The following is a 26,471-nucleotide window of genomic DNA, read 5'->3' on the forward strand; positions in this document are numbered from 1 at the left end:
CTATAATTGTGAGTGTGGGACGAACGCTTGCAGGAATATGGAAGCCGTTCAGGCAAACTTGTAGAGAAGTTGGCTTACTGGGGATGTTGCGGAAATTTATCAAGTTTTGCTTGTGGCGAATTACATGCCACCCGGACGTTTGAGGCAATTGTTTTTATAGAGACTGTATCAGTCGGTTCAGAACGAAACTTCAAAGAAGTAGAGTGGGTGCGTTGCAGGACATAGAACACAATATACGAATTACATTGATGTAGGACAATTGGGGGAATCGTAAGAAAAGTGTAAAACTCACACAACAGTGTGAGTTTTACACTTTTACACACTTTTACACTTTACACACGCGGCACAGTTCGCGGAGCGATAAAAAACGATAGCCCCATATAAACAAACAAGTGGATAGCTATGAAAATTTGCATGAATACGGGATACAGTGCGGAGCACCGGACTAAAATTCAAGTATGTGGATAAACTAGGGGAGGCACTAGACGTTAAGAAATTACTGCTGCAGGGCTCGCTATAACACCTACGAAGGAGATGGATTAATTTCGGAGTTACCACTATCAGCAAGGAAATAAAGATTTCGTGCGGACATTTTGCGCAGGCATAGTTTAATTCCTGTAGGCGCCAATATAAGCATTCGAGATTGCTTTACGAAATTAAAGTATTCAATTAGGCGCGTTTATCAGGGTATATTGCAGTCAGCGGCTGAGGCGAAGGAGAGATTGCTCGAGCAGCATCTGTCGCGGTATTCAAATAGTGTTTCTCTGAACACTATCTTCAGTCACGTAGCCATATTTGCAGTGACGTAGCCGGGTACACTGACGTGGCCAAAATGTTTTTTTTTTTTTTCTGGGAGTAGGGGGAGCACGCGCTTGATCGCGGGAACGGAAAGGCGGAGGGAGGGAAGGGGGCGCTGCGCAAGCCGCACACTAGCACAGAAAATTTGGGAAGGGCGCGTGCCCGGTGTGTCACCCCCTGGCTACGCCATTGGCTGAATATTATTTGGAACTAAGGAGCTCGCATGTAGGTTATCTATTTGGAACTACCAATAGTGTTCCTCTATATGCTATCGCCAATACATTAAATGTACACGAATCCTGCTACACGTTAAGTGGCCATGGAACTGTTTTTCTCTGGGTCATGCATTAAACGCTTGCCTCTTTGACCATGTGCAAGGCTTTCACAATATCACCACGGCGAGCACTTTCTGCAGACACGCTGGGAATGGCCACGAGTTCCTTGAGCGATTGTAGCATGGCATCCTTGCTCTCGTCTATCACGCTGAAAAAAAAAGTAACACGGGCAAAAAAGACAAGAGTCATTACGCTATTACACTGCAATAGACATAAGCATTAAAGGCTTGCTGTTTGAGACTGTAAGAACAAGGATGTTATTGAAGTCGGAAAATACAAATATACGCCGAACAAGAGTTACTTCATTTTGATAGGGCACTAATGAAATACCTCTAAACCAGGTCTGGACACTGAGTATGTGCAATGAAAACATCGCACGCTTTTGAGTTTATTAACTTAGTGCCGAACATGCTGTACGTGCATTCAAGCGGTCATTTGTTTCTCACTCTTGCACGCCGTAACGATGACCTTTCATGTTCATTCAGCGTTTAGTGTGCCTCTCCCATGTGCACTCTGTTTTCCCGGTTCTAAACGGGAAAACAGAGTGCACTCGCAGTAAAAAAAAAAAATGGCGACAGACTACGAGCGCGTTTTGTGAAAACGTAGATTAAAAAGAAAAGTACTTCCAAAAAGTGATTGTCTTAAGGCCGTTTCACATGGTGCGATTTTGCACTGCGATTATCGCACCGGAAGTGCGATTTCCGTCGCATGCGACGAAAATCGCAGTCGCAGGGCCGATTCTGCGATTTTCGGCTGCGACCAACCGGTTGGTCGCAGCGTCGCAACGTCGCAGCAATCGCTGCGATTTTTCCGTCGAAATTGCGCCGAGAGGTATTCTCCGGATCTTCTGCGAATCACCGACGTTTTGCCCCCGCTTCGGCGGCGCGATACTCGGGATCGGACCGAAGTCGTCTCACTCGCTCTCGAGTAGCGGCGCGGCGTCACGCGCCACGCTTCCTCTTCTTCGGGAGTGACGCTATTCTTCGGCCGCCCCATCTTCGCGGCGATGTGCTCGGCATGGAGACGGCGGGGCTTTTCTGTCACCGTGGCGGCGACGCATAGCTATATATCCCGTGGGTCGGCGCAGTGACGTCACGGCTTACCTCCGCCTCTTCGCCGCCGCGGCAACCACTCCGCACGGCGCGGTGACGTCATGGCTCGGCAAAGCTAAGGCGAAGCGATGCGGCGCGCACGATGACGTCACGGCTCACGCAGCTGTGGCGAGGCTCGGCGCGGTCGGCGTAGCTGGGGTGAAGCGTTGCTAGGCGACGCATGGTAGCGTCATCGCCAGGCGGAGGTTTTGTGGCGTACACTCGACGGACCATCCTCGAGCTTAACTGGAATAGCGAACTTAGGAAAGAAAAGCTTTGTGAATCTTTAAACAGCTTCGCTAGTTCACAGGGGTATGTGCCATTGCGCTTGGACCCTTTCTGCACTACCACCAGGATCGGCCCACATTTCGGCGTTGCAGCAGACGGCCAACGCCCAGGTTTAACAGCTTCGCTGTTAAAAGACCTATACATGCGTTGAAAATGACTATAAAAAACTGCAGTTGCATCTCAGGAACTGCGGTAATCTCGCGCTGTTGGTACAAAACCGATCTTACTGCGTTACCCAAGTATGGTGTCGCGGAAGGCTACAAAATATGCAGACTGCAGAAGACACTTTCCGCGCTTACTGTGCGCGAAAAGCTCAACTGCTTAATGAAAGCGTACCGCGCGAAATGTCTACAAACTCACCCTACTCTCCCTTCATACGTGTTTAAAAAAGTGTAAGATTTTGCAACATGGGCATGGGACCGGCGACAAGGCAGTGGTTGGTTTTGGCACGTAAAACGCCATAATTTTTTTAACAAGGCAATGGGCCTTATCTCTTCCTCGCTGTTTACGCAGGCTTGCGTCGTGATCGAACCCACGAGAAAGGATGCTGCTGATTTCACTGACGGCAAGGCGTACAAGGGCGACATGGAAACAGTTCTGCGGTGGTTACTTCCAGCGACGATGGATTTACGAAAATACCCGGCACTGACGGAATCGGTCTTTTTATCGCTCTTCAACTGTAAGCAATGGACGCTGGGCGGCACTGGCACAGCTTCTGGCATTTGGCTACAAATTGACCGCAGCGGCACTTTGTCGACGGGACATGGGATCGGCGACATGGCAATGGGCCTTATCTCTTTCTTGCTACTTACGCAGGTTGGTTTTTCAAACCATATTTGCACATAGTACCATTTCATTATGCCGGTTCCACCCCAGTGTTCCATTTTCTTTTCTTTTTTTTTGTCTGTGAAGTGCTGTTATCGCGAAATGTCACGCAGAGTAATTCACAGACGGCAGTTTTTGTTGTTCCGGAGCGCCTCTATTTAATTGTTTATTTTGCTATTGTGCGGGAGAGACGTTGAGAGAAACCCAAGGCCTTCTAGCGTGCAGGTTGAACAGTTGCTCGAAAGACAGGCTACAATTATTTCTAAACTGTCGGCAATTGAAGATAACCAAAGACAAACCAATGCTGTTATAACTGAATTGAAAACGCGCCTGGCTTCGTTAGAAAGAAATGTCCCGAACATAGAGGAAATGCGAACAGTAGTAAATAATATTGCAGAACAATAGCAACGAGACCAAGATGCGATGTCCCTCGTTCTCGGGAAATTAGGTGACCTTGAAAGCCGGGAAAGGCGTGCTAATTTGGTCTTCTACGGATTAGAGGGCTCAGCGGCCGGCGAGACTATGCTCAGGCTGAACATTTTGTTCTTAATTTGTGCCGCGCGAAACTTGGGCTCACTTCCGTAAATATTGAGCGTGCCCACAGAATAGGTCCGTATCATGCAAATAAAACACGACCAGTAATCGTCCGATTTGCTTCCTTCAAGACGCGACAGCAGATATTGACGAAAGCTTATAACCTAAAGGGGACCGCGTGCAGCATATCTGAAGATTTTTCACGTACGCGAGAGGGCCGTCAGGTTTGACCTGATGGTCCCCGAGTGGGCCTAGCCATGTGACGTTGAGTTTACTCGCGTCCATTGTGGACCGAATAAAGTTGCCTCACTCACTCACTCACTCACTCACTCACTCACTCACTCACTCACTCACTCACTCACTCACTCACTCACTCACTCACTCACTCACTCACTCACTCACTCACGTACAGTCCGAGAAAAAAGAAACAAACTTTGGGCATTTGCAAAAGGAAATAGGAAGGAGGGAGTGAAACCAGTTCTAAGATTCGATACCTTATACCTGGGTGATAAACCATATCGAATCGAAAGCACAAGTGGTCACACAATTGAAACGTGACCGTTGTCGTAATCTGTGGTGACGCATCAGCTCAGACTCGTGATCGTCAATTGTAGAAGCCTTAGAAATAAAGTTCATGATTTTCATTTACTATTAAATTCTGTTGAGCCCGCAGTAGAGATGGAACAGAATCATGGCTCGATTCTACAGTCCTTGATAGAGAATTTTTCCCTCTTGGTTATCACTGTTTTAGGCGGGACCGTGAATCATGGGGAGGAGGCGTATTCATTCTTGTAAGATCCGACTTGCCCTGTGTTGGAGTTGGTTCTGATCTGGAATGTGAATCTGTATTTTGCAAGTTGCGGGCTGAAAATGGTAAATGATTTCTTATTGGATCTTATTATCGACGCCTTGGTGCTTCTTATCATGAGTTTTCACAAATGGCTACTTTTCTTGAGACAGTTCAAAGGGATCACATTATATTGGGAGGAGATTTTAATCTTCCCGGTATAGATTGGGGATCAGGCAATATGCTTACATGTACTGCCACAGGCAGTTTATATGCAGCTTTATTTTTTTAGTTTGTGCACAAAATATGCTCCATCAGTTCGTAAGAGACCCTTCGCGTAATGATGGCACTGCATGGTAATGTGCTTGATATGTTGTTTTGTGATGCACCAAGCATTGTATCAAATGTATGTGCTTTACCTGGATGGTATATAAGCGATCATAATGTTATTGTAGCAGGCACTACCTTTCGAAATGTGCGTGTATCAAAAAAAAAAACTCCTAGAACTGTGTATGCATATAATATGGCTAACTAAACTGCACTAAATTTAGCGTTTGAATCTTAATATTTTCCTTCTTTTGACACATTCGCCAATGAATTAAACGCGGAATATTTTGGAGGGGGGGGGGGGGGGGTACTTAAAAACAAGCTTTTCAAACTGCGAGATGACTTTGTTCCCCTTCGAACTCTGTCTTCCAAACGTGCAAATTATAAACCATGGTTTAACTGTCAACTCCGATCCTTATTACGGAAAATTATAAGAATCTATCGGCAGATTAAAACTAAGAAATCAGATAATCGTCACATACAGTTAGTTGAGTTGAAAGGTAGCTTTAGAGAGCTCGCTGGATCTAAACGCACATACTTTGCAAACTTGGGCCACCCGTTTGTGGACGATCCTAAGGAATTTTGGAAATATCTTAAGAGAAACGATAAGGATGACACTTCTGTTCCACCCTTGCACTGGTCCGTCAGAATCATTAATGATGACTCAATTAAGGTCGAAATTTTTTAATTACTTTTCATCAGTATTTCAGTCTACTCATCCAAGCATCAGTGGGGTTAATAGTGTTGATTTTCCGGTCCAAGCCAACGAAATGTCTGAAGTAGCGTTTAGTGTGACGGGCATCGAGCGATTAGTACAATGCTTGAAACCAACGAAATCGTGTGGTCCGGATGATATCCCTGCATCATTTCTTATAAATTGCTCGGGCATTTTATGTTTGTTTTTGTGTCGCTTATTTCAAAATTACTTAATTAACAGCATTGTTCCTGGTGATTGGAAACTAGCGCGAGTGCTGCCAATTCATAAGAGTGGACAGAGGGACAGAGTTGAGAATTACAGACCAGTATCCTTAACTAGGATTATATGTAAGGTTATGAACACGTGATTTATAGGTGCATCATGTCTCATCTTGATAAAAATAACATCCTTCATCCTAGTCAGCATGGGTTTCGGCGGGGTTTTTGTGTACGACACCACTGGTTCACTCATGGCTAGCCTCAGCTGTCAACAAGAAATAAATTGTTGACTGTATATTTCTGGATTTCAAAAAGCTTTTGACGTCGTTTAGCTTAGTCTACTGATCGCTAAACTTTGACGTTACACAGTGGATGACAGAATTATCGCATGGACAGCTGAGTGTCTTCGCTCAAGACATATTTCTGTGGCTCTCAACGGATCTTCCTCTGAATATGTTTCTCTGACCTCTGGTATACCCCAGGGATCAGTTTTAGGCCCACTTTATATTTTTGTTGTTCAATAATGACATCACTTTGTGTATTACATCATCATTTAGAATGTTTGCAGATGACTGTATAGTATATAGGGTCATCGACAGTGAATCTGACCAACAAGCACTACAACATGATTTGGATTTGATTGCCACATGGTGTGAAAAATGAAAAATGTCGCTGAATGTGAAAAAAAGCGTCCACGTCATATTTACCAGGAAGCGCTCACACGAAAGCAATCATTACACGATGAATAATGCTACTCTTGAACAAGTGACAGAATATAAATATTTAGGTGTATTTCTTACTGCTAATCTAACGTGGAACAGACACGTTACTCATGTTAGGAACAACGCTGTTGGAGCATTGGGTTTTCTGAAACGTAACTTAAGTAGTTTGCCACAGAGACTTAGGGAGCAGCTGTATTTCACACATTTCGGCAGTACACTGGAATATGCGCGCGTTTTCTGGGATCCATATACTGCAGAACTTGCAGATAAACTAGAAAAAGTGCAGAACAGGGCAGTTCAGTTTGTCCTTGACAATTATGACAGGATGCTTAGCATGACAGAAAGCAAAAAAGCATTAAATTGGCATCTTCTTGAACACCGTCGTCGAACTCTCAGATTAACATTTCTTCATAACATATACTATATACTCTAAAACGGGGATAGCTAGGGAATTGTATTTTCAGCCGCCCACCTATGTTTCTAGAAGGCGAGATCACAAATTAAATATACGTGAGATTCTTTTTAAAGGTGACGCTTTCCGCTACTCTTTCTTTGTTCGTACTATAAGAGATTGGAATACTCTACAACCTGACACTATCTGTATTTGTTCAAATTATGATTTCTTCCATGCTTTATGAATGCAATTTTGAGTGTTTGTTTACATGAACTGTACCCTCCCTGCTGTAATACATGTATGGGTAGTGAATAAATAAATAAATAAATAAATAAATAAATAAATAAATAAATAAATAAATAAATAAATAAATAAATAAATAAATAAATAAATAAATAAATAAATAAATAAATAAATAAATAAATAAATAAATAAATACGGGTATATCTCGTGTGCCATGACCTCAGTTCCCGCCACTGTGGCAATCACTGCTAAAACACTGTTTACTCGGTGACTGCTGTTCAGAAACAAAAGAAACAAAGAACGCGTTCACACTGCCTACAGGACTGTAGTAACGTGTCATGTTCCCCGCATCATTCAACACGGTGCATTGCTGAGTCATTCGAACGTCGTAGCTCTAGTTGCACTGCGCGCCACTAAGTGCATGCGTCGTTCAGCAAAGTATCTGTATCGCACGAAGGGCAGCGACTTGCTATTTGAGGATCATAAAATTAACAAAATAAACAAAGGAATATAGAACACGTTCATAACCTGCCGGTCGAGCCGGGCTCGCGCACAAACTCCCGTAGAGAGTTTGTGCGCGAGGCTACACCACTGACCTTCACCCCTGATTAGGCCACTGAGCCATGCTTTTCATTAAAGTTAATTCTCTCTTTTCTATTTGAGGCACGACCTGGCTGCCTGAGGAGAAAAACATACTGGAGTAAATATACTTGCAACAGCATGAAGCATACGGCCTGTTGCAGCAAAAGTCCGGAGACGACTCGGCACATTGTAATGGAATGCAATGATATTTACTCAGCAAGGACCGCAGGGAGCGTCCACCTTCCAACTGCATGGTCAGCAGTCGAGATAAGCAAGAGACGTTTAGAGTATAAGTGGGAAAAAGCAGGGAAGAGATCGATGGAACCGGGGTCGTTAAAGGCATAGGAGTTTCGTTGGAGAGAGAGAGGAGATAAAGGAGAGATAAAGGTGATGATAAAGGAGTGGATGATAACAGTGACATAAAATCGTGCGGAAGGCATCGCTACAAACTAGCTGCCTAGGGGAGCATTGAAACCAAACGAGTCGTCCCAACTACGTTATCGTCATCACGTCAGGGCGAGTGGTAGGTTTTAGGGCTCCCGCTCTGCAGGCAGAGCCACTGACAGAGCAGCCGAACAAGTGCGCGTCGATTAAAAAAAAAAAAAAAACCCGGGAACCAAACATTCTCGGCCAGTATACGTTTAGCCTCAAAGCTCGCGTGTTGGGCCGACTTATCAAAGGCGAATGCGAAGGAATGACTTCACGGATAGTTAGGCGGAACTCTTATCATTCACGTGAACTGTGGATGGTAATAGTGGCATAGAATCTGCGGAAGGCATCGCTATGATCCTTGACTTGCCAATGCTGGCTCCGTGATAATACTACTCCCTCCTGTAGATTATTTCCTTCCTCCGTGCTGAAGTGGCTGCAAAGGCACCTGCTCAAAAATTACGAGATTCGTGATAGGAATCACGCATTCAGTGCCATTTATCGTTGTCGCGGTGTAACGATGTCCCACAAGGTGGTCGGACGCACGGATTGATGGATGGATAAATGCATGCTGTGTCTTCGTACATGGGTAGTGACAGGTGACACTTTGCCATATAAAGGTCAATGTTTGAAACCTAAATTTCTTTCATGGCAGGAGTGATCTGGTTTATCGCCCTCCTCCGTCAATACACCAGCCTTTATTCACTTGTGTCTGCCAATGTAATCGTCCGGTGACGGATTTCAAATCCCAGTGCTTATTAGATCTCAGCGCTTGCCTCGTCTACTTGGGGCTTAAAGAAATTGCACTTAATTAAAATCTGTTCCATAGTTTGGCTGCCTTGCATACCACAACGACGAATATAATCTACAGTGTATCATTTAGTCCCCAAGCACGCTACGGTAGCCTCAAAAGGTTAAGCGCTTCCCTTGTAGTTGTAAAAAAATATTCCTTTTTATTCTCTTCTTTAACTGTCCTGTGGAGCTCCACACCTTCGTGTTTCTGTAAGCATGCGTCACTATAAATGGCCATCGACGTGCGACGTTGTACATTTATCGAGAGTCGAAGGTAAAACGTTTTAACAACGCGGTAGCGTTTCTAAACGTACCATTCCTACACCAGCCAGCTGTTATCTGCGGATTAGCATGTTGGGCTGCTGAGCACGAGGTCGCGGGCTCGAATCGCGGCCACGGCGGCCGCATTTCTATGGGGGCGAAATGCGAAAACACCCGTGTACTCAGATTTAGGTGCACGTTAAAGAAACCCAGGGGGTCCAAATTTCCGGAGTCCCCCACTACGGCGTGCCTCATAATCAGATCGTGGTTTTGGCACGTAAGACCCCATCTGCGGATTAGCCATAGCGCACGTACAGCTGGCACTTTGGCAGAATTGGTAACGGTTAAAAATGGCACGAAAAAAAAAAGTTAGGCGTACAGTTAAGAGACAGGAATGGAGCGGTGGGGATCAGAGAGCAAACGGGGATAGCCGTTATTTTAGTTGACGTTAAGAGAAAAACATTGAGTTGGGCAGGCCACGTAATGCAGGTAACCGGTGGACCAGTAGAGTTAGCGAGTAGGTGCCAAGGAAGGGAAGTGCAGTTGAGGACGGCAGAAAATAAGGTGAGGTGATGAAATTATTAAATTTGCAGGCCAGGCTCAAGTTGGAATTAGCTAGCGCAAGACAATGGTAATCGGAAATCGTAGGGACAGGCCTTCGTCCTGCAGTGCACATAAAAATAGGATGATGATGATGAATAGTGGCGCGAAGTCGTGCTGAAGCGTTCTTGTCTCTAGGACATCACTTACCGTAAGCTGTGGTTTTACATACCTGAATATTTTTCCCAGGTCTTCGGGGATATTGTTTGGCGCCATTGTGTCTCACAGTAGTCGCCTGTGGTCCGAAAGAGTGAGTGCACGATGAGTCAGAAAAGGTTGCTTATACCTTGCCTCGATTATAAAACAAAGCCTGTAGTCACTACTTAATGTATCTTCAAATGAAAAAAAAAAAAAACATTCACGCTTCCTTCATTCACTGCAGGCTTTCTGGATGATAAATTTCTATCCTGAATTGACTTCTAAAGGCACGCAAATGCGTGGTATTCAGTGTTTGCTTACCGGTCCTTGGTTTGAGATAACGAGGTCACTGGTCCCGTGGGTAACCGAACTAATGAGAATCAAAGGAAAACCAAGGTATACCTGGAAATGACTGCTACGCAGACGATGCGCAGTAGACGAAACCTTGCAAATCATCAAACGCCTTGTGGCCACTATTGAAACGAGCAGCAGGTGCAGCCGTCGCCATAACTTACTGCTGCTAGAGATATACATCACCCATAATAAAAGCTGCGTTGCGGTTACCATTTAAATAAGAGCGAGCGCGCAGCTCTGAATGAAGCGCCTGTTCTCAATGCGGGCAGCGCCGATGTTTTGGTGAGAAGAGACTACTTCGATCATACCAATTATGAAATCAGCCCTCCTATTTACAAAAGGGTCCTTACATTAAAATGATTTGTAAGAGCCGGCGTCAGCCACTTGAGATGCCAGACATAATATTACCGAATGCGGCTGGCCAATGGCAAGCAGCACTGGCAGGACGAAAAGCTTTGCGAATTTGGCCCCTATAGTCTTCGAATCCAGTGTATGCCCAGAGGCCATTTGACATGACACGCAGATAGTGACCGATAAAGCAAAATCTTGTTTGTTGAAGTGTGCAGGACTCGCTTCGGTGGTGCCGCAGCATATCACTTGCTCAAAAGTGCTCGAAATTTTAAATTCGGATGACATAGGTGCCGATTGGAATTTCTGTTTGGTTTACATGACTGCACGTTTCTGTAACGTCTTTTTTGTTTTCTGCTGTGATTCTCGGGTAAACGTTATATTTTCTTTAGCTTTGTGTTTTACCAAAAAGTGGTGCAACAGGTTTTCATTTATCTTACATCCGTAATGGGAAAACAATGCAACAGAGTGCGCCTGATCTGATGCATGCGAACGTCTATCGGACAGTGCGATGGATTTAGAGAGACGTGAGGATACGTGCGGTAATGAAGCGACATATCTAGGCCTTATATTAGAACAGAAAACTCGATAATTATGATTTTTAATGAGGAGACGAGTAATGACGTGGTATCAATTCAACATCAAGTCATACACATAGTCAAGCATTATAAATACCTATGGGTATATAAATGAAGGAAAGACTTACTCAAAACAAAATTCACCAAGATAACCTGATGATGAAGGGGAAGCGGAATGAAACAAAAGAGCACTTTGGGGCTACAATAAATATGAGGTGGCGCGAAGAATTTGGAAAGGAGCAATAGTGCCAGCACTAACGTTCGTAAATGTAAGTCTGTGCTTAAAATCAGATCATGTCGGTGTCGGAAGCTAAGCGAAGGTCGGTGGGCCGATTGGCTTTGGAGGCCCACGGCAAAGCCACAAATGAGGCAGTGCAGGGCGACATGGGTTGGGCCTGTTTTGAAGTCAGAAAAGCGCAGAGCAAGATTACTTTTAAAGAACCACTAACGAACAATGAAAATAAATGACCAGCTAGCACAGATATGTGTACCTCAAAAGCGTAGACATAAAGGAAGAGGTCAAGAAACCTGGCAGCCAAGTACAGGATAATTGTAAGCATAAATAGACAACCAGAAGTCGTCAAAAAAAAAAACAATGAGAGACGTGCAGACGGTAAACTGAATTCAATTGGAGTCATGCTTTTATTTAAGTAATATGTTACGAATTCCTGTAAATTGATTGCACTCATATGCCTAATCCACAAACGATATCTTTCTTGCTCATTCCTGTGTAATCTTGAACAACCTGATGTGTTGTTTAATTGTTTCTAATATGTTGATTTGTATATTTCTGCTGCTTTAAACCTTAGTTGTCATCTTATTCGCGTTACATTTTATCAATGTTTTAACGGGAGGTCCCCCAGACAGTTTTTACTTTGTGACCTCCTTCTGTATTACAATTACTTTGTAACAAAAAAAAAAGTGTGCAACAGCATTTGAATAATCTTGAACTTGAAATGGACGGAAACGAAAAAAAAAAAAGACCACAGAGATTTACAAACACGGCAAGAAAGAAATCGCGAGGGGAAAATCTGAACGATTACATAAAGGGCAGTGCCTCGCTATTTGAGGCCCGAAATGGTTGCCTGAGGGCAAAAAACATACCTGAGCAGATATCCGCACCAAGATGAGGCATGCATCTGCTGTAGCCTGGAGCTGAAGAACGCCACAGACACACACACGGCCGTTATTATAACAAATTTACTTCCGCTCTTCCAACACAAAATACAAACATCTCGGTAGAAAAAAAAAGAAAACAAACAAGTACCACAGCCAACAAGCTCAGTGCTCACGGCCACAAACATGCGTGTGTATACATATATATACTCTTGTGTATATTTATGCGTTGCAGTTACCCCATACAGATGTGTGCGCTCTAGCCCCTCCGAGGGCACATCAAAAACAAACACTTCGCAACAGTCACGACTAGACATATACCTTTTCACCACGCCACGCAACGTTTGTCCACCTCCGACATTCAAAATAGCTCGCTCGCTTGCGTGCACAACACCTAACAACTTTGAAACACCACTGCCATTAAACCGCACGACGTCTATTACATAATTGTGAGAACGTGCCCACGAATCCCTCTGTTGCGACGTGTCCCGCAAAGCAGTGAACGATAACAACATCACTCGCATAAGACGTGCGGGCAGCCAGGACAGTGTACTGCGCCCAGTCTCATTCGGAGACTCCCATTTCGTTTGGTCAACCTTCGACTTGACCTCCAAAAGCAATGAGTGCGAACAAACTTTGCTAAAGTAAGCCATTAGTTCAACTGTACGCTTTGAACGCAGTAGCTCTCACAAAGGTGCGCATTTTCACATTTCTGTGGGAGACCGGAAATAACTGCTCCAAGTAATGGCAACATGCCCCAAGTAATGATAACATGCCCTAAATAATGCATATATGAGGCATAAAGTTTAGGTCAGTCGGAGTAAAATTTACAGGAGCCAGCAGTATGTAAGGAGTGACGTTACAGCATGTATAACATGGTATCTGGCAGTGAAGTTTATATATATTAAACCTGCCAAACTAATAACGTTCACGGTATAGCTACTTTCAGGTCTAGCATCCATGCGCGCGCGGCTCGTGCTGTTATTTACGGTTATCACCGCTTACTTATCGAATGCGAAAATGCGCACATTTGTAAAGTTAACGGGTTTAGAGCGCAGGGACTGCGTTCTGCAGATTCACTGGCTATAATATGCCTCCATCTGAAGCCCACCATTGTCTCTTGTTAACCTCAATGCCTTTCCTCACTCCTCGCCCCTTTCCATGCGTGGACAGGTTCTGTAAAAGTTAGCTTTGACAGCCACCTTTGATCCCCTTTCGATCCCCGGTTCTTCTATTCTTAGCAGTAAACTCGACACGCTCGCAAGTTCCCCAAACAAAATCTCCGTTTCGTTCCTCATCCTACAGAACAGAGACAGCTGCTGAACACAACTCCTATATATTTGCAGAAACATATTTCTGCATCCTTCCGGGGCACTCGGCAGTCAAACAGTGAAATTCGGTCCCTTGTCTCTCACCTCTCGAACAACTCGGAATCTCAAGGCGGGCGAGCTGATTTGCATGCGCGAGAACAAAGCAGGCCAAATGAGACAAAGACGCAGCACAGATGGCACCGGAGGAACGCTGACTGGCAAACGCTTGCATTAAGCTGATGCGCACGCCGTCATGCCGGAACTTTCCCACGCACGGTCCAAAATTTCCATGTTTTCTGTATTATACTCTTGCGAGAACGATAGAGAGCTCATACGATATCGATGCCAATTATGGAAAAAGTCATACGGGACACGCATGAAAAAGCCTACAGAAGCCTTGGAGTGCGTACAGACACGCTTCTGTATAAGGTATGCGTGTTACCTGCATACCGCGCGTTAAGGCATAAAGTATATAATGAACTCCTTGTTCCGCCGAACATGATGTGCATTTGATGCTAAGAGCTTCAAATAAAACACTCAGTTTCCCGGTGGCTTCCGATGGAAACGTTGTTTATGCTATCCAATAGCTCAATATGTTTTCTGTGGTAGTCGCACGGGAAGGGTGCAAAATCTACATGAAATCCGTATCAGTACCGCAAGAGTGCTATGAAACCCTTACAGAAATTTCAGCCCTGCGTATTCTTTCTTCGTATTCTGCGTATTCTGGGCTTTCGGTACAGTTACAGGCTCCAGTTCCTTCTTTTCTGCATCTTCGCCGGTTTTCGCGGTTTCTCACCGTGGCGGAAACAATAGCATCATTCGTCAAAGCAGCTTCCGAAGTGCTGTTGGCACACGGCCAAAACGCAGAAGCAATATGGCAGCGTGAGAATGTGGAACAAAAAAAAATCAACAGACGTGATTGCACAAAAACACAATGCTCCCGTTTCATATACTTGGAATTATAAGAAAGCGTTTAACCGCACCGAAGTATACATCCAACCCAAAAGCAATCTCAACAAACACAACGAAGTGCAACAGGCGATCCAGAACTACGACATCGTTGGAAACTTCACGGCTATAAACTCTTATTAGCAAGATCGTCAACACTTGTGGCAAATGTGTATACATAAAGTCACCGTCCTAAAATATTCTCCCTATATATGCTCTTACTCTGCAAACCTACACCAACCGCGCAAATCGTGAACCACTAAATCGGGCTATCCATCGAAATTCGCTACTCGCGACATGTGCACTACGTTTGTTCGATTAGTTTGAACATTTCACTGTGGCGTAGTAGGCTGATTGTATCCTTTCGCTCGTGAAGCAAAACTACTTCCTAGTCCAGCTCAAACGCATCCTCAGCACGGCTACGTGGCGAAGACGTCGTGGTCGATTCGCCCATTCCCTGTAAACAGAAACGCGCTTCGATTTCAAGCGCTAATTCTGCGCCCCCGGTATTCTTTCCAGTATGCAACCAGCACATATTTCTCCAGTCTTTTTTTTTTTTCTCCCGATTTGCTTAGTTCTTCAATTTACATAAGCTGTTCTAATCTGCGTAGGCATTTTTAAATCTTCCATGTCGCTCGCGGCTTCGTATGCTGTTGGTACGATTTTACATTTTTAGCTGTTTCAGTACAGAGCTCGCGCTTCGGGTGACGATGATCGCCACCGCTGGGACAAGATGCCCCTCTGTTACACAGTAGTTATAAAAAAGCAAAGGAACGGAGAGCGTGAACTCATTCTCATGCTTTTTCTTTTTCTCTCTCTCTCTCTCTTCTCCCTCGAGACACACTCCTGGCGTCCGTCAGTGCTCCTCAGCAAACGTACTCGTACAACCGAAAGGAAATGCAAATATTTTGAAGCTTGGGCCTCGTATCGGAAGCGCGAAAAGAAGAGCGCGTGAACACGATTTGGGAAGACCTGATTCGCACTTTAATCAGAACCAGGCTACTGAACTAGCCCGATCTTTGTAGGTAGTCCTTTGGCTGCGTAAGTCCACGAGTCTGTATAGCTGCGTAGTAGTCGCAATGATTTCGTAAGCAGTGAACACGTGACACGGCTTTATGTGCCGCGTGCGTCGTCACGTGGTTGTCATGCATGAGTGAGAGCCAGAAGCTCGGTTAGTAAATCGGTGGCCGCAATTAGTTCGCCGATGGAAAAACGATAATTGCGGACACATCTTCATCCAAATCACACTCTACCGGGCGCAAAGTTCAATCAGTAGCGTATATGGTCTTTTGCAAGGATCAAGGCACAAAATTGTGTGGAATCTAGCAAAGTTAAAGCTGGTAGGGGCTTAGAGAACTGCATCGTTTATTTTTCGCAGACTTTCCTATTGTTATATTTAGGTCGTGAAATGTAATTTATTTGTCTATAAGCTTAAGAGCCAATCAGGCACAACCAAGACGTACAACACACAGCGGTACATATGCCTGCTAAAACTGAATGGTCCATTTGTCCGCGCATTGTATATAATAGGTCGCTTCACATTTATTTCACAACGATAACGATACAGGACACGTAAACTTCCTCACAAGATATGCAACTCACGTAGTGACTACACCCAAGATGCGAACAGCATCAACTGACAGTCAAACATTGAAATACCACACAGTAAAGGGACGAACGCAATGGATCTGGTGAGAACGCTTCGTTCGTACTACTCAATCGAGAGCGCAATGTAGTCCGAGTGCGTTCGCTCGGGTTCTCCACAGGCGGTTAACTGTGCTAATGAGGAAGTGAAACTGCACCAAGTCGAGAAAATGTGCATGCCTGGTGTCGAAGTACTTCGCCGCTAACCCCGCGGACGAGCCATTGAACATCTAGCCAAAACGTCACTGAACGGTTTGCCTTGAGTCGTGAAGCCAGGCCACAGCGAACCGACGACCCATACGCTGGCCTTTCGGCGTTATAGGCGAAGCGAACGCGAGGACTTCTCACGATCTTTGCGGCTGATTAGAACCACAACGTTCGTGTTAAATTGGTTACTAAGGCAAATTTGCACACAGGAATCGATGCGAACTCTGCCTGGGCGCGGTACGGTAGTTATGCCGAATTAAGGATTAATAGTTCTGCGCTGATTCCGAGCCAACAAAAAGAAAGCGATACAAGTCCTGAACACCGCGAAATGTCTCAAACGAAGGAAGTGAAGCGAAGGGGAAAAAAAGATGGCAAACCCTGCACCGAGCTCTTGGCACACAAAGTGCGAATTAGCGAAACAAAACACCAACATTGTAATAACACAGACCCAGGCGTGTCACACAGCAGAGCAACGCCAAAAGCACTGTTTTTTTTTTTTCAGTTCAAAGCGACGCCTTCATCGTGCAAACCTTAATCAGGTGCGTGCGTTGTACCTAGATGAGCCCTCCGCGTTCCGATTCACGCAGAGGTATGCGGAGATGTCTCCCGCAAATATCCAGAGTTTTGCGCTCAACCCCCCAGCAGGCACCTTTTTAGAGGCCTTCTGAAAAAGTTTTCGTTCAGTTTTACGAAGTCAATGAGCCAACTTATTTGTTCGAAGCATGCCGTGGAAGAAGACGACGACGCTCGAGCCATTGCTGATGATGATAGTTAAGCTTATCCGTGTCGCATAGGGGTTGCACCGACCGGTTTTCTGATAAGTACCACGAACGTGAGACCAAGATCTGTAAGTGGAAGCCTGCAGTGTGCAGCCGGAAATGGCTACGCCGAAACTTAAACACACGAGCCCGTGGACCAAGCGGTCGGCTTTGACTGACGCCAATCACGCGATTCGGTTCTTCACCTGGGAAGGTGGTGGTCACTGGGGAAGTGACTATGCACACAGCGAAAGACTCAGCGACGAAGCAACACAAACGTGACTCCCCAGCTGATAAGCGGCGCATGATCAACCAACACCTGGAACAGCGAAGCGATAGCAACGCGAGACTACATCCACACACGCGTTGCATCCAAAGAAACGTACACGCCACGTAAGCTAACAATACCGCCGGCTCTGTCACCTGTCTGTTACGAAGGCCCTGTAGGAAAGAAAACAGTACGGCATTCGGTACGCTACACGTTGCGAGGTGTATTGATAAAGTGAACGATTCCATTACGCGTTCCATTACACCTGGACAGGTGCGGTACATAGGAACTTGGTGATGCAGCCGCTGGACAGTAAATGTTGAGAAGACCCCGCTTCAACCCACGAAAAACCCGTCATCAAACGAACTCTCGGAATGCGGCTCAGGGACACAGTATACAGTCTCTGAATACGACTGCCGAGTTCCGTCGATCAACTAGCGCTACCTCCGCGTCATCGTCCTCAATCCTAACGTGCGCTAATTAAAATCACTAATTGCTAGGATAATTTTGTTGCGCCTAGATTTTTTTTTCTATTTTTAGCATACCATTCTGCGTGGTACTGCCCACTCTTCAACGGCGGCCACGATGGATACGTCCGTTACTCGGCACATATCAGAAACCGCGCACCGTACACATCAATAGGCCTAGACGAACATCGATACAACGTCTCGCAAGCGGTAACATCTCGCCCATACATAGCTACAATCCCGCGTTTGCACCGTCGACTTAAACGAAAAGCATGAAACACGACACAGTCGAGAAAGCACAACGCCCCGTGCGGGTAACACATCGGATGCCGCACTGCTCTCTTGCTTCAGTCTCTTCATTTCTTCACAGGGCGCGGGAACTCCTGGGAAAAAAGAAAGTCTATACAGGTCTGCTTTTGCTACTGTGTCTTCTTATCACCAGGCGGCTGCGCGTCGGGCGGGTCGGGAAGGGTGGAGGTCGTGGTCGGCACCACCGGGTCGTTCTCCGCGACCTGCGACAGCTGAGAGTTGGACTTCTTGGCTTCGACCTCGTGCGCGGACTCGACCGAGATCGTGTCGTCTGACTCCGAGCTGTGTGACTGTTGAACTTCGTCCTCCTGCTCGTCCTTCGGCTGCGACCCATGGGCGTCCTGCGGGCTTAGGTCGATGCTGCGCGGGTGTCCCTCGGCGATCCGCGGTGACGTGGGCGACGTACAACACCGGGACGGCGTTCGCGGCGGCGGCGGCAGCACCCGGGGTAGAACATACATGGCCAGCAGGCACATCACGTGGCCCACGAATCCAAAGTGGCTGCGCGCAGAACGTCATCGGAAGTGAGGGAAAGGATGAGGAGGGGGGGGGGGGGGGAGACAATAACCTAGAGGCTTATAAATGAAACCATAAAAGAGCAACACTGAGTGACTTGAGATTCGTAAGGAGCTCTTTCCAAACTCTGTCTTCATTAATTTTACAAGATGTAGTTGATTATTGCAGGAAAATATGAAAGCCAAGCTGAAACTTTTTTTTTCTTTTTTTTTAGTTTCGCCCGAAATCTCGGCGCCGGTACACGTCAGCCTGACGTCACGGACTTCAAAGGCTTTCCTTTCATTGGGACCGTCTTTGCGCATGAAAAGTTCTCGAAACTTGCTTGGCTTAGTATTTGGTTAATGCAATGCAGTTCGTAATATAGTCTCCGTTTACAGCGGTAAACAACTGACTAGGCCAGAACACAGCCTGTCGCAACGTCACGGCGAACTGATGCGGACAATTTTGGAAATAGACACGCCCGATGTCTTTCGTTTTTGCCTCTCTTTTCGCTTACGTGCCAAGCCCCCTTTAGCGGCACGATAACTTGTTCATGCAACTACATATTCTTTGTTTACAGCGAAGCTGTATGTGGCTAACCGATTCGTCCGTCTGTCGCCTGTACGCCCAAAACTATCATCATCAGCAATGGCTCGAGAGTCGTCGTCTTCTTCCACAGCTGGCTGGCTCGTTGGCACCCCTCGGCGCAACCGCGCGAACGCACTCGTGCCACTGCTCCCGCGGTCGTCGTTGTCGTCTTTTTCCACAGCTGGCTATACGTTGCCGCTCATCATTCCAGCTTAGAATTTCACTTCTCTTCTGTGGTCCTAATGGGGAGGCCGCGTTTACGGAGGTATGAGCCATTGCTTAAGGGGATATGAGCCATTGATTGTCTTACGTGATGGACATATTTAGTTTTGAAGCAACTTAATTTTGAACAATCCCAAGGAGCAATGCGGGCAATGCGGCAACGGCGGACTACGGGCATACCATCAGTGACGTTGTTCTCTCCGTCGCAGCCGAACGGGTGTCTAACCTCATTAAAAAACACAAAGACGTAACCAATAATTGAGAAAGACTTTCATGAATCGTCGGGATTAACCCAGTGATAAACACCGGGGATGCACGTTTCAGCTTCGCTGGTTAACCATCTGTACGGAATGCTTGGGCGGTGATTTTTTTTTTTTTTTCGTTCCATCGCTCTTTGCGCGATCCTTTACTTGTTCTCGAGCTTCTTTGGTAACCTCCAAGTTGCTGCCCCTTATGTTGGCACCGATAGAGTGCAATGATTGTACACTTTTATTTTCAACGACAGTGGTAAGCTCCGAGTCAAGATTCGGTAATACCTGCCGTATGCACTCCAACCCAATTTTATTCTTCTGGAAATTTCCTTCTCATGATCAGGGTCCCCTGTGAGTAATTGACCTAGATAAACGTACTCCTGCACAGACCCAAGACGCTAACAGGCAATCATGAATTATTTTTAGTGCCCCTTTAACAAGAAGTTCTAATACGATTCTTAGTGATTCTTGTGTCAATTGCTTAAATGAAACTTATGATAAAGGAAACACATCTTTCTGTCTCCACGTGTTACGTTTAAGCGGAGTCTACCGTAGTCCATTCGTCTGAACAGATTGTTCAAATAATGTCCGATCAATTAGTATATTTAATCGTGCTTACCGGTAAACCCTGAAGCTGGAGTGGAAGTCTAGCAGAAGGAACGGAAACACCATGTAGCCGACAGCCACGCGCGTCGCTAGGCAGGTGACAAGGTCGTACAGCCTCTGTTTCTGGCGGCTGCCCTGGAACAGGGGTCGCACGCTACGACGCACCTGCGAATTGCACCAACGGCATAAACACGCGTTATGCGGCGACCACCTAGAACGTTAGTTGTTTGAGTAAAGTACAGAAGCGTTCCTCCTTGTGTGTGTGACATTGAAGGGATGGAAGTTCTACGTACAGCTGGCGCACCTATAGTAGCGCCGAGAAGTTCTCTAAAGCGCACAATAGCTTCTAAACTTTCGACGATCGAGGACTGTACATCAAGCGCAGTTTAGGTGCGGAGTCGGCCGCGCCTGCATTACGCGTCACGCGAAGCAGTCGCGACGCTATTCGTGCACGGCACGCCGATTTACCTATAATGGCAGTCTATTTCAATCGATGGTTTTATTACCTCAGCGCTTACGACATGCGCCTGAATTGCGCCCCTTCACTTATACTGCGAAAAGCGAAGCGTCTCCATCAGAAACTTACTTCTCCCAGTATTCTACTTTCCTGCACGATACGGCTTTTACCGTTACGAACGACGAATGGTCATAAGCTTCACACATTAATTAGCGTGCGGTAAGCTCATACGTCTTCTAACATACAAGCTTCTTGACAAAAGTATATAATAATAATATTATTAAATAATATTACTAATATCACTATTAAATAATACTAATATGATTATTTGTCATGCACCAACTAGCCCAACAGCAAGTACTACTACAGTGCATTACAAGCTCGCAAGCTTATCATGTGTGTAGCTACAGTGTCTTGATGAGCAATTAAACGGCCGATTAGGTGCCGCGCGCTTCGCTCGTCACAACGCTCTTTACGAGCGCCACGTGACAGCGAAAAATACAACGAGATAAACGAAATGCGAACACGCATGTAGCGCACTGCACGGGCCGATTTTTTAAGCCCGGGACCCGTTTTTACGTTGGGCTGCCCGCCCGAGCCCGACCAAAAGATATTCCCGGGCCCGGCTCGGGCCCGGAAATAATCTACATTACCCGCCCGGCCCGGCCCGCCACCCCTTTACCTGCGGCCCGAGCCCGGCCCGAAACCGGCCCGAGACCGAAAAAGACATGTTTTTCAGAGTCAAGGCGCGCGAGGATAACTCGCTGCACGTTACATGCACACCGCCAGAAAGCCCGAGCCCGGCCCTGGGCTCGGGCTTTTTGCGCAGACAAAAAAAAAAAAAAAAAAAACTGGCCGCTGGCTATAAGCTCGAGCAAAGAAAGCGCAGAACAACAGCATGAGCAAGGTCGCTCACCGCTCGGGCGCCCAGGGTAAAGAGCGTCCCGGTGCCGAAGGTGAGGTAGTATCCCGGGTAGAAGCCGTGCCACATGGCCGACAGGATGAATGTCAGCTGGGTCCGGTGGCGGCGCACCCGCTCGTACGACACAGTGCGCAGCCAGGTCTGAGTCGACTTGTTCCACGCTATGATCAGCTCGCGTAGACTCGTCGAAGTCTGCGCGTGGGACGGCAGATTAATAATGCACGGCCGATTCGGATTCCACTCCTTTAAGATACTTTCTGCTCGCCTTCATCCGCTAAGGCGAACACGATGTGTACTTCATTGGCGCAGTGAAAGAGTATCGCCAAACGTGACAGCATTGAAGGCTGAAAGTCCGCTATAGAGACGAAGATTTAAACAGGAGTACGTTTAGAAATTTAGAAGAAAGATGTGAGAAAGATTTACAAGATTATGTTACAAGAAGATGTTCAAACTCCTCTGCCATACGACAAGTCTCGTGCACTTCTCGTAACCATCGATATATAATACTTTCCCGCAAGTACGTTTCCGTACTTCTTCGAATCGAAAATTGTAGCGTGCTACAGTTTCCGGGAATAAAAGGATAGAGGTGGTAAACGAACTAAAAGAGCCTCGTTTACGACCTTCAATACATGCAGCGCTGTCTACTAATTCAAAAAGTCTGGACAAAAACGCAGATTTACACACGCAAAAAAGGCGGAAGCTAGAAATTTTCGCGATCTTTATCACATTTAATACAAATATAATTACAGATATAATAACAGAACAAGACAACATTATGCGTCTTAATGTATTACATTATGACGATTAATGCAAATATTTGGAGTCACTGTCACTATCGTTTATAAAAGGAACGAGACATAGTGCAACACCATAACATCTGCGACGCAAGCATGCTGAGCTCCACTAAATAAGCAAGACTTCCGGCAGATTCACAATGATAAATCTGGCGGCTTCCGCGATATTAAACAATGGTCAAATAGGAGTACTTCCGGAACACCACTGAGGCCCCAAAATGGAGTTGTGTTCTGCTACAAAATGCACCACCACTGTTCCCTTTTAAAACGTCAGGACCGTGTGGACCAATTTTAGAGAAAGCGGCTAAAGCGCCTACGCCAGTTGTCTCGTCGCTCAAGCATATAGCTGAAGAAATAATTTGCCGCGAAACCGTTTAAAAACCATATCATTCGCGTACCTCAATGGTGACGATGTCCACGTTGCTGATAAGGTTCCATCGCGCTTTGTTATCACTTGTGTAGCCGTTGAAACCGAAGCCAGCAGCATTGCAAATTGCTTCACCTGCGCACGTTGAACAAGAGAAACACTTCCTTTATTTGCGTACACCAGTAGTACAATACGAATGAAATAAGGTACAAAAAAATTGGAGAACGCTTAAGCTTCGTTTTTAAGAGTGGAACGCGATAGCATTCAAAGATCCCTGACTGCTTCTCACGCTTCCCGACAACTGCAGCTTAAGCAACCGTAATGGTTACCGGGAAACACTGGCGGCGAACGCTATGCACGAAGGCGAGCTTTCTGGTAGAAACATGGCCTCTTGCGTGGGGCGATCCCGGAGATATTGCACAGCCGCGCCAAAAAAAATGCAAAACTTTCAGGTTTCCGTTTTATTGCGATAGCAATTATATGAACACTCCAAAGCAGATTTCTGCCGTCGGCGTCGCCGTCGTCGTCGCCGTCGCCGTCGCCGTGAGGTTCCGTATGACGTCAATGGAGATGAAATCGTCGCCGCGCGCTGAACGCTGTATGTGCGAGTGAAAGGGCGCGAGGGACGCGCGCTTTCACGGGGAGTGAACGCACGGCGGAGAACAAACGCGCGTTCTGCGCCGTGCTCCCTTAGGGGCTGCAGAAGTAGGCGTCCCTTTCCTCCTTTACAATCACCATATATGTAGAGCAAACGCGCCTTCTTCCGACGCGCGAAAGACCGTGGGGGGAGGGGGAGGGAAGGGAGGCGATGTTTAGCTGCGGCACCAAGTGCCTATTTATATCAGTTGGCGCTGAGCCGTGCTCCCTCAAGGGCTGCAGAAGATAGCGCCAACCTTTCCCTTTCCCTCAAGAACCACTTATCATTTATATCAGAGGCTCCGACAACTTTGGCGCTGAGCCGTGCTCCCTCAAGGGCTGCAGAAGATAGCGCCAACCTTTCCCTTTCCCTCAAGAACCACTTATCATATCCGACAACAGTCACCAACGCCGCACGCGTTTTGTGTGAACGCGGGCAAAACGCCGACGGCGTCGACAACAGTTCTGCGTGTTGCCGGTGCTGCTGCATGTCCAAGTTTATACAGCTGATAAAGCTACTATCATTACTACGTATAGCTCTCTCAAATTTGCTATCGCAATTGATGCTTCGCCTTTCAGGTGAAACTGCGACAACTTTTTTGTTTCGCACTTTTAATATTTGAGTCTGAGAAGATTTAACATAAAAGGCATGCGCTGTGGGTGTTTTGTTCCATGAGATTTGTTTGTGGATTGCCATTCTCAAAATTCCGAGGAATAACTTTGCCAAGAATGAAAGACAAGGTATGAGCAACTTTAGTGACAGAATGGTGTGGCAATATAACCCGCATATACCGCATGTCATATAATAAGGCGTGTCGTATACATGTACCTAAATGTATTCGGAGGGCCTGCGTGGTTGGGGATGATTTTCTCTGCCACCCGCCGACATCGCACGCCGACGCCGGTTGCCGACGCCGGTTGCCGACGCCGGATTTTCTGCGACACAGGGCCCTTAACGCTGTCGCGTTAATAGCGCTTTTACAGCCGCCATGACAACGCGTCGACCACTGCGTGCACTCCCGAGAAGTTCAGCTGGGTACGCCACACGGGAATCGAGCGATATTAATTGGGGTAACGCAAAAAGTGGTCGACCACCACAGTCGATCATCCCATCCCGTATGGTTCTTCAGAACAAGCAAAAACGGCCTTATAAGGTACTTCCAGACAGCACATCTCGTGCGAGTGATGCACAATGCGTGCTTTGCTCTTCAATTGACGCTTTTCACGCCGTACAAAGACAGGCGAATAAAGTGACGCACCTCGGCTCGTTCTTTATTATCGCGACAGCAATTATATACACACACTAGGCGCGTCCGCGCCGTTGGCGCCGTCGAGCTTCCACGGCATCGACGACCATGCGCGGCCACCGCGTGGAGGCTTACAAGGTCTTCAGAGACACGCAGTGAGTTTGACTGCAAAAGCGACGAAGCCAAGTGGATGCGCTGCTCAGTCGGCTCTGCCAGATCCAGGGCAGCGTTGAAGCTTCCGCTGCTGGCACGGGTGTTGTGCGCGCGCACACAGCGTTCCTGCTGAGGAGCCGTGTATGCATACACCGTACCACACCATGGTGTACACACTGGTCTGACCAGAACGGACAGTAAATGCCAGGTTCGATCTATCTAATCCATTCTGTCTGCGCTGACAGACGCCGACGGTTTTCCGAACGTCTCGTCTCGTGCACCACCGAGGTGCATGCGACACCGGTAACGCCGCCTGAGGCGGCGTTACTGACACGCCTGCCGTTACTGACGTTACTGTGAGTGACGTTAACTGTCGTCACTGACACACCTGGTATCTTGGAGGTGTTCCTGCTGCATAGCAGCAGTTTTCTCGCGCGCTACGTCGCGCCATGACTCGCCTCCGCGTCTTGTTAGAACACCGTGGCAGGGAGCTCGAGCGCGGAGCTAAACCGTGCTATCGCTACCTCGCCTTCGGGCGAAACTGTCAATTCTTTTTTCTTCTTTTGCAAATCGGCCTGAGGTCAACGACAGCGAGTCGTGTTCGGCGGTTGCCGAGTCGAGGAGAGTCAATCCACTCGCACAATGTAGGTCGACTCAGTCCGATCCGCTTGGCAACGTGCATGTAAACGTAATCGCATCGGGTCGGTGGTACACAGGCAAACTCCTGAAACTGGAAGGTGCGTCCATACGTTCTGTCGTCTCGACTCGACGCTGAGTGCACCTGTCATCTAGACTCGCTAAAAAGTAAGCAAATCGCTGTCGGGTCGGCTTTTCTCATCCCAAATTCTGACTTGACCCCTCGCTTCGGACTCGCGTAAATGACTCAGTGGAACATGCTTCAAACAAAAGTCACCTAGCGTAGAACATGCATCGCTTATCGACCTCCGATATTTTGCCTCAAGCTGTGCTGACCGTTGTACCAGCAAAACAGTGCCGAAATGAAATCGGCAAGAAAAGCTACACATCTGAACACGCAACCCCACACACAAAAAAAAGAATAAAGAATATCGAGAATTCCTTTTTTAGTCACATGCAGCAACAGTGACAACAATACAGTGCTGCTGGACTCGTTCGGTAATCCAAATGGTCTACGATTTATTCGGCTGGCGCCACAGATCATGGACCATGTGCTTTTGGGCGAGCAAGTAACTACAACTGATAATCGTAGAACAAAGCCTAATAGCCTAACTTCTCATGGCACTTAACGTTCGCGCATTCGTGCGATCTTTTGAGTCCGCCTACTGAAACGTCTAAGGAGGTTCAGCGATAAGATATCGAAGAATGTGCGCATTCTTACAGCACCAT

The 26,471-nt window shown here is 46.6% G+C and overlaps 1 protein-coding gene and 1 long non-coding RNA gene across 2 annotated transcripts in view; both read right to left on the bottom strand.

Annotated features, from left to right (window-relative positions):
• Window positions 1-1,040: 1,040 nt before the first annotated feature.
• Window positions 1,041-10,516, bottom strand: LOC125944732 (uncharacterized). The gene is made up of 3 exons (XR_007466409.1): window positions 10,383-10,516; window positions 10,096-10,158; window positions 1,041-1,281 (listed from the first exon to the last, which is right to left on the bottom strand). It is a non-coding gene; the product is annotated as an uncharacterized LOC125944732 (long non-coding RNA).
• Window positions 10,517-12,525: 2,009 nt separating this feature from the next.
• Window positions 12,526-26,471, bottom strand: part of LOC119450351 (lysophospholipid acyltransferase 6) — an 88,184-nt gene continuing 74,238 nt past the window's right edge. Inside the window, exons 10-13 of the mRNA XM_037713785.2 lie at window positions 23,102-23,205; window positions 21,904-22,101; window positions 20,544-20,695; window positions 12,526-18,869 (exon numbers count right to left, since the gene is read on the bottom strand). Coding sequence (XP_037569713.1) covers window positions 18,479-18,869; window positions 20,544-20,695; window positions 21,904-22,101; window positions 23,102-23,205 — 845 coding nt within the window. The 3' untranslated portion in view covers window positions 12,526-18,478. The remainder of the gene's footprint in view (window positions 18,870-20,543; window positions 20,696-21,903; window positions 22,102-23,101; window positions 23,206-26,471) is intronic.

The sequence above is a fragment of the Dermacentor silvarum genome, chromosome 4, assembly GCF_013339745.2.
Source record: "Dermacentor silvarum isolate Dsil-2018 chromosome 4, BIME_Dsil_1.4, whole genome shotgun sequence".
Lineage (NCBI taxonomy): Eukaryota > Metazoa > Arthropoda > Arachnida > Ixodida > Ixodidae > Dermacentor > Dermacentor silvarum.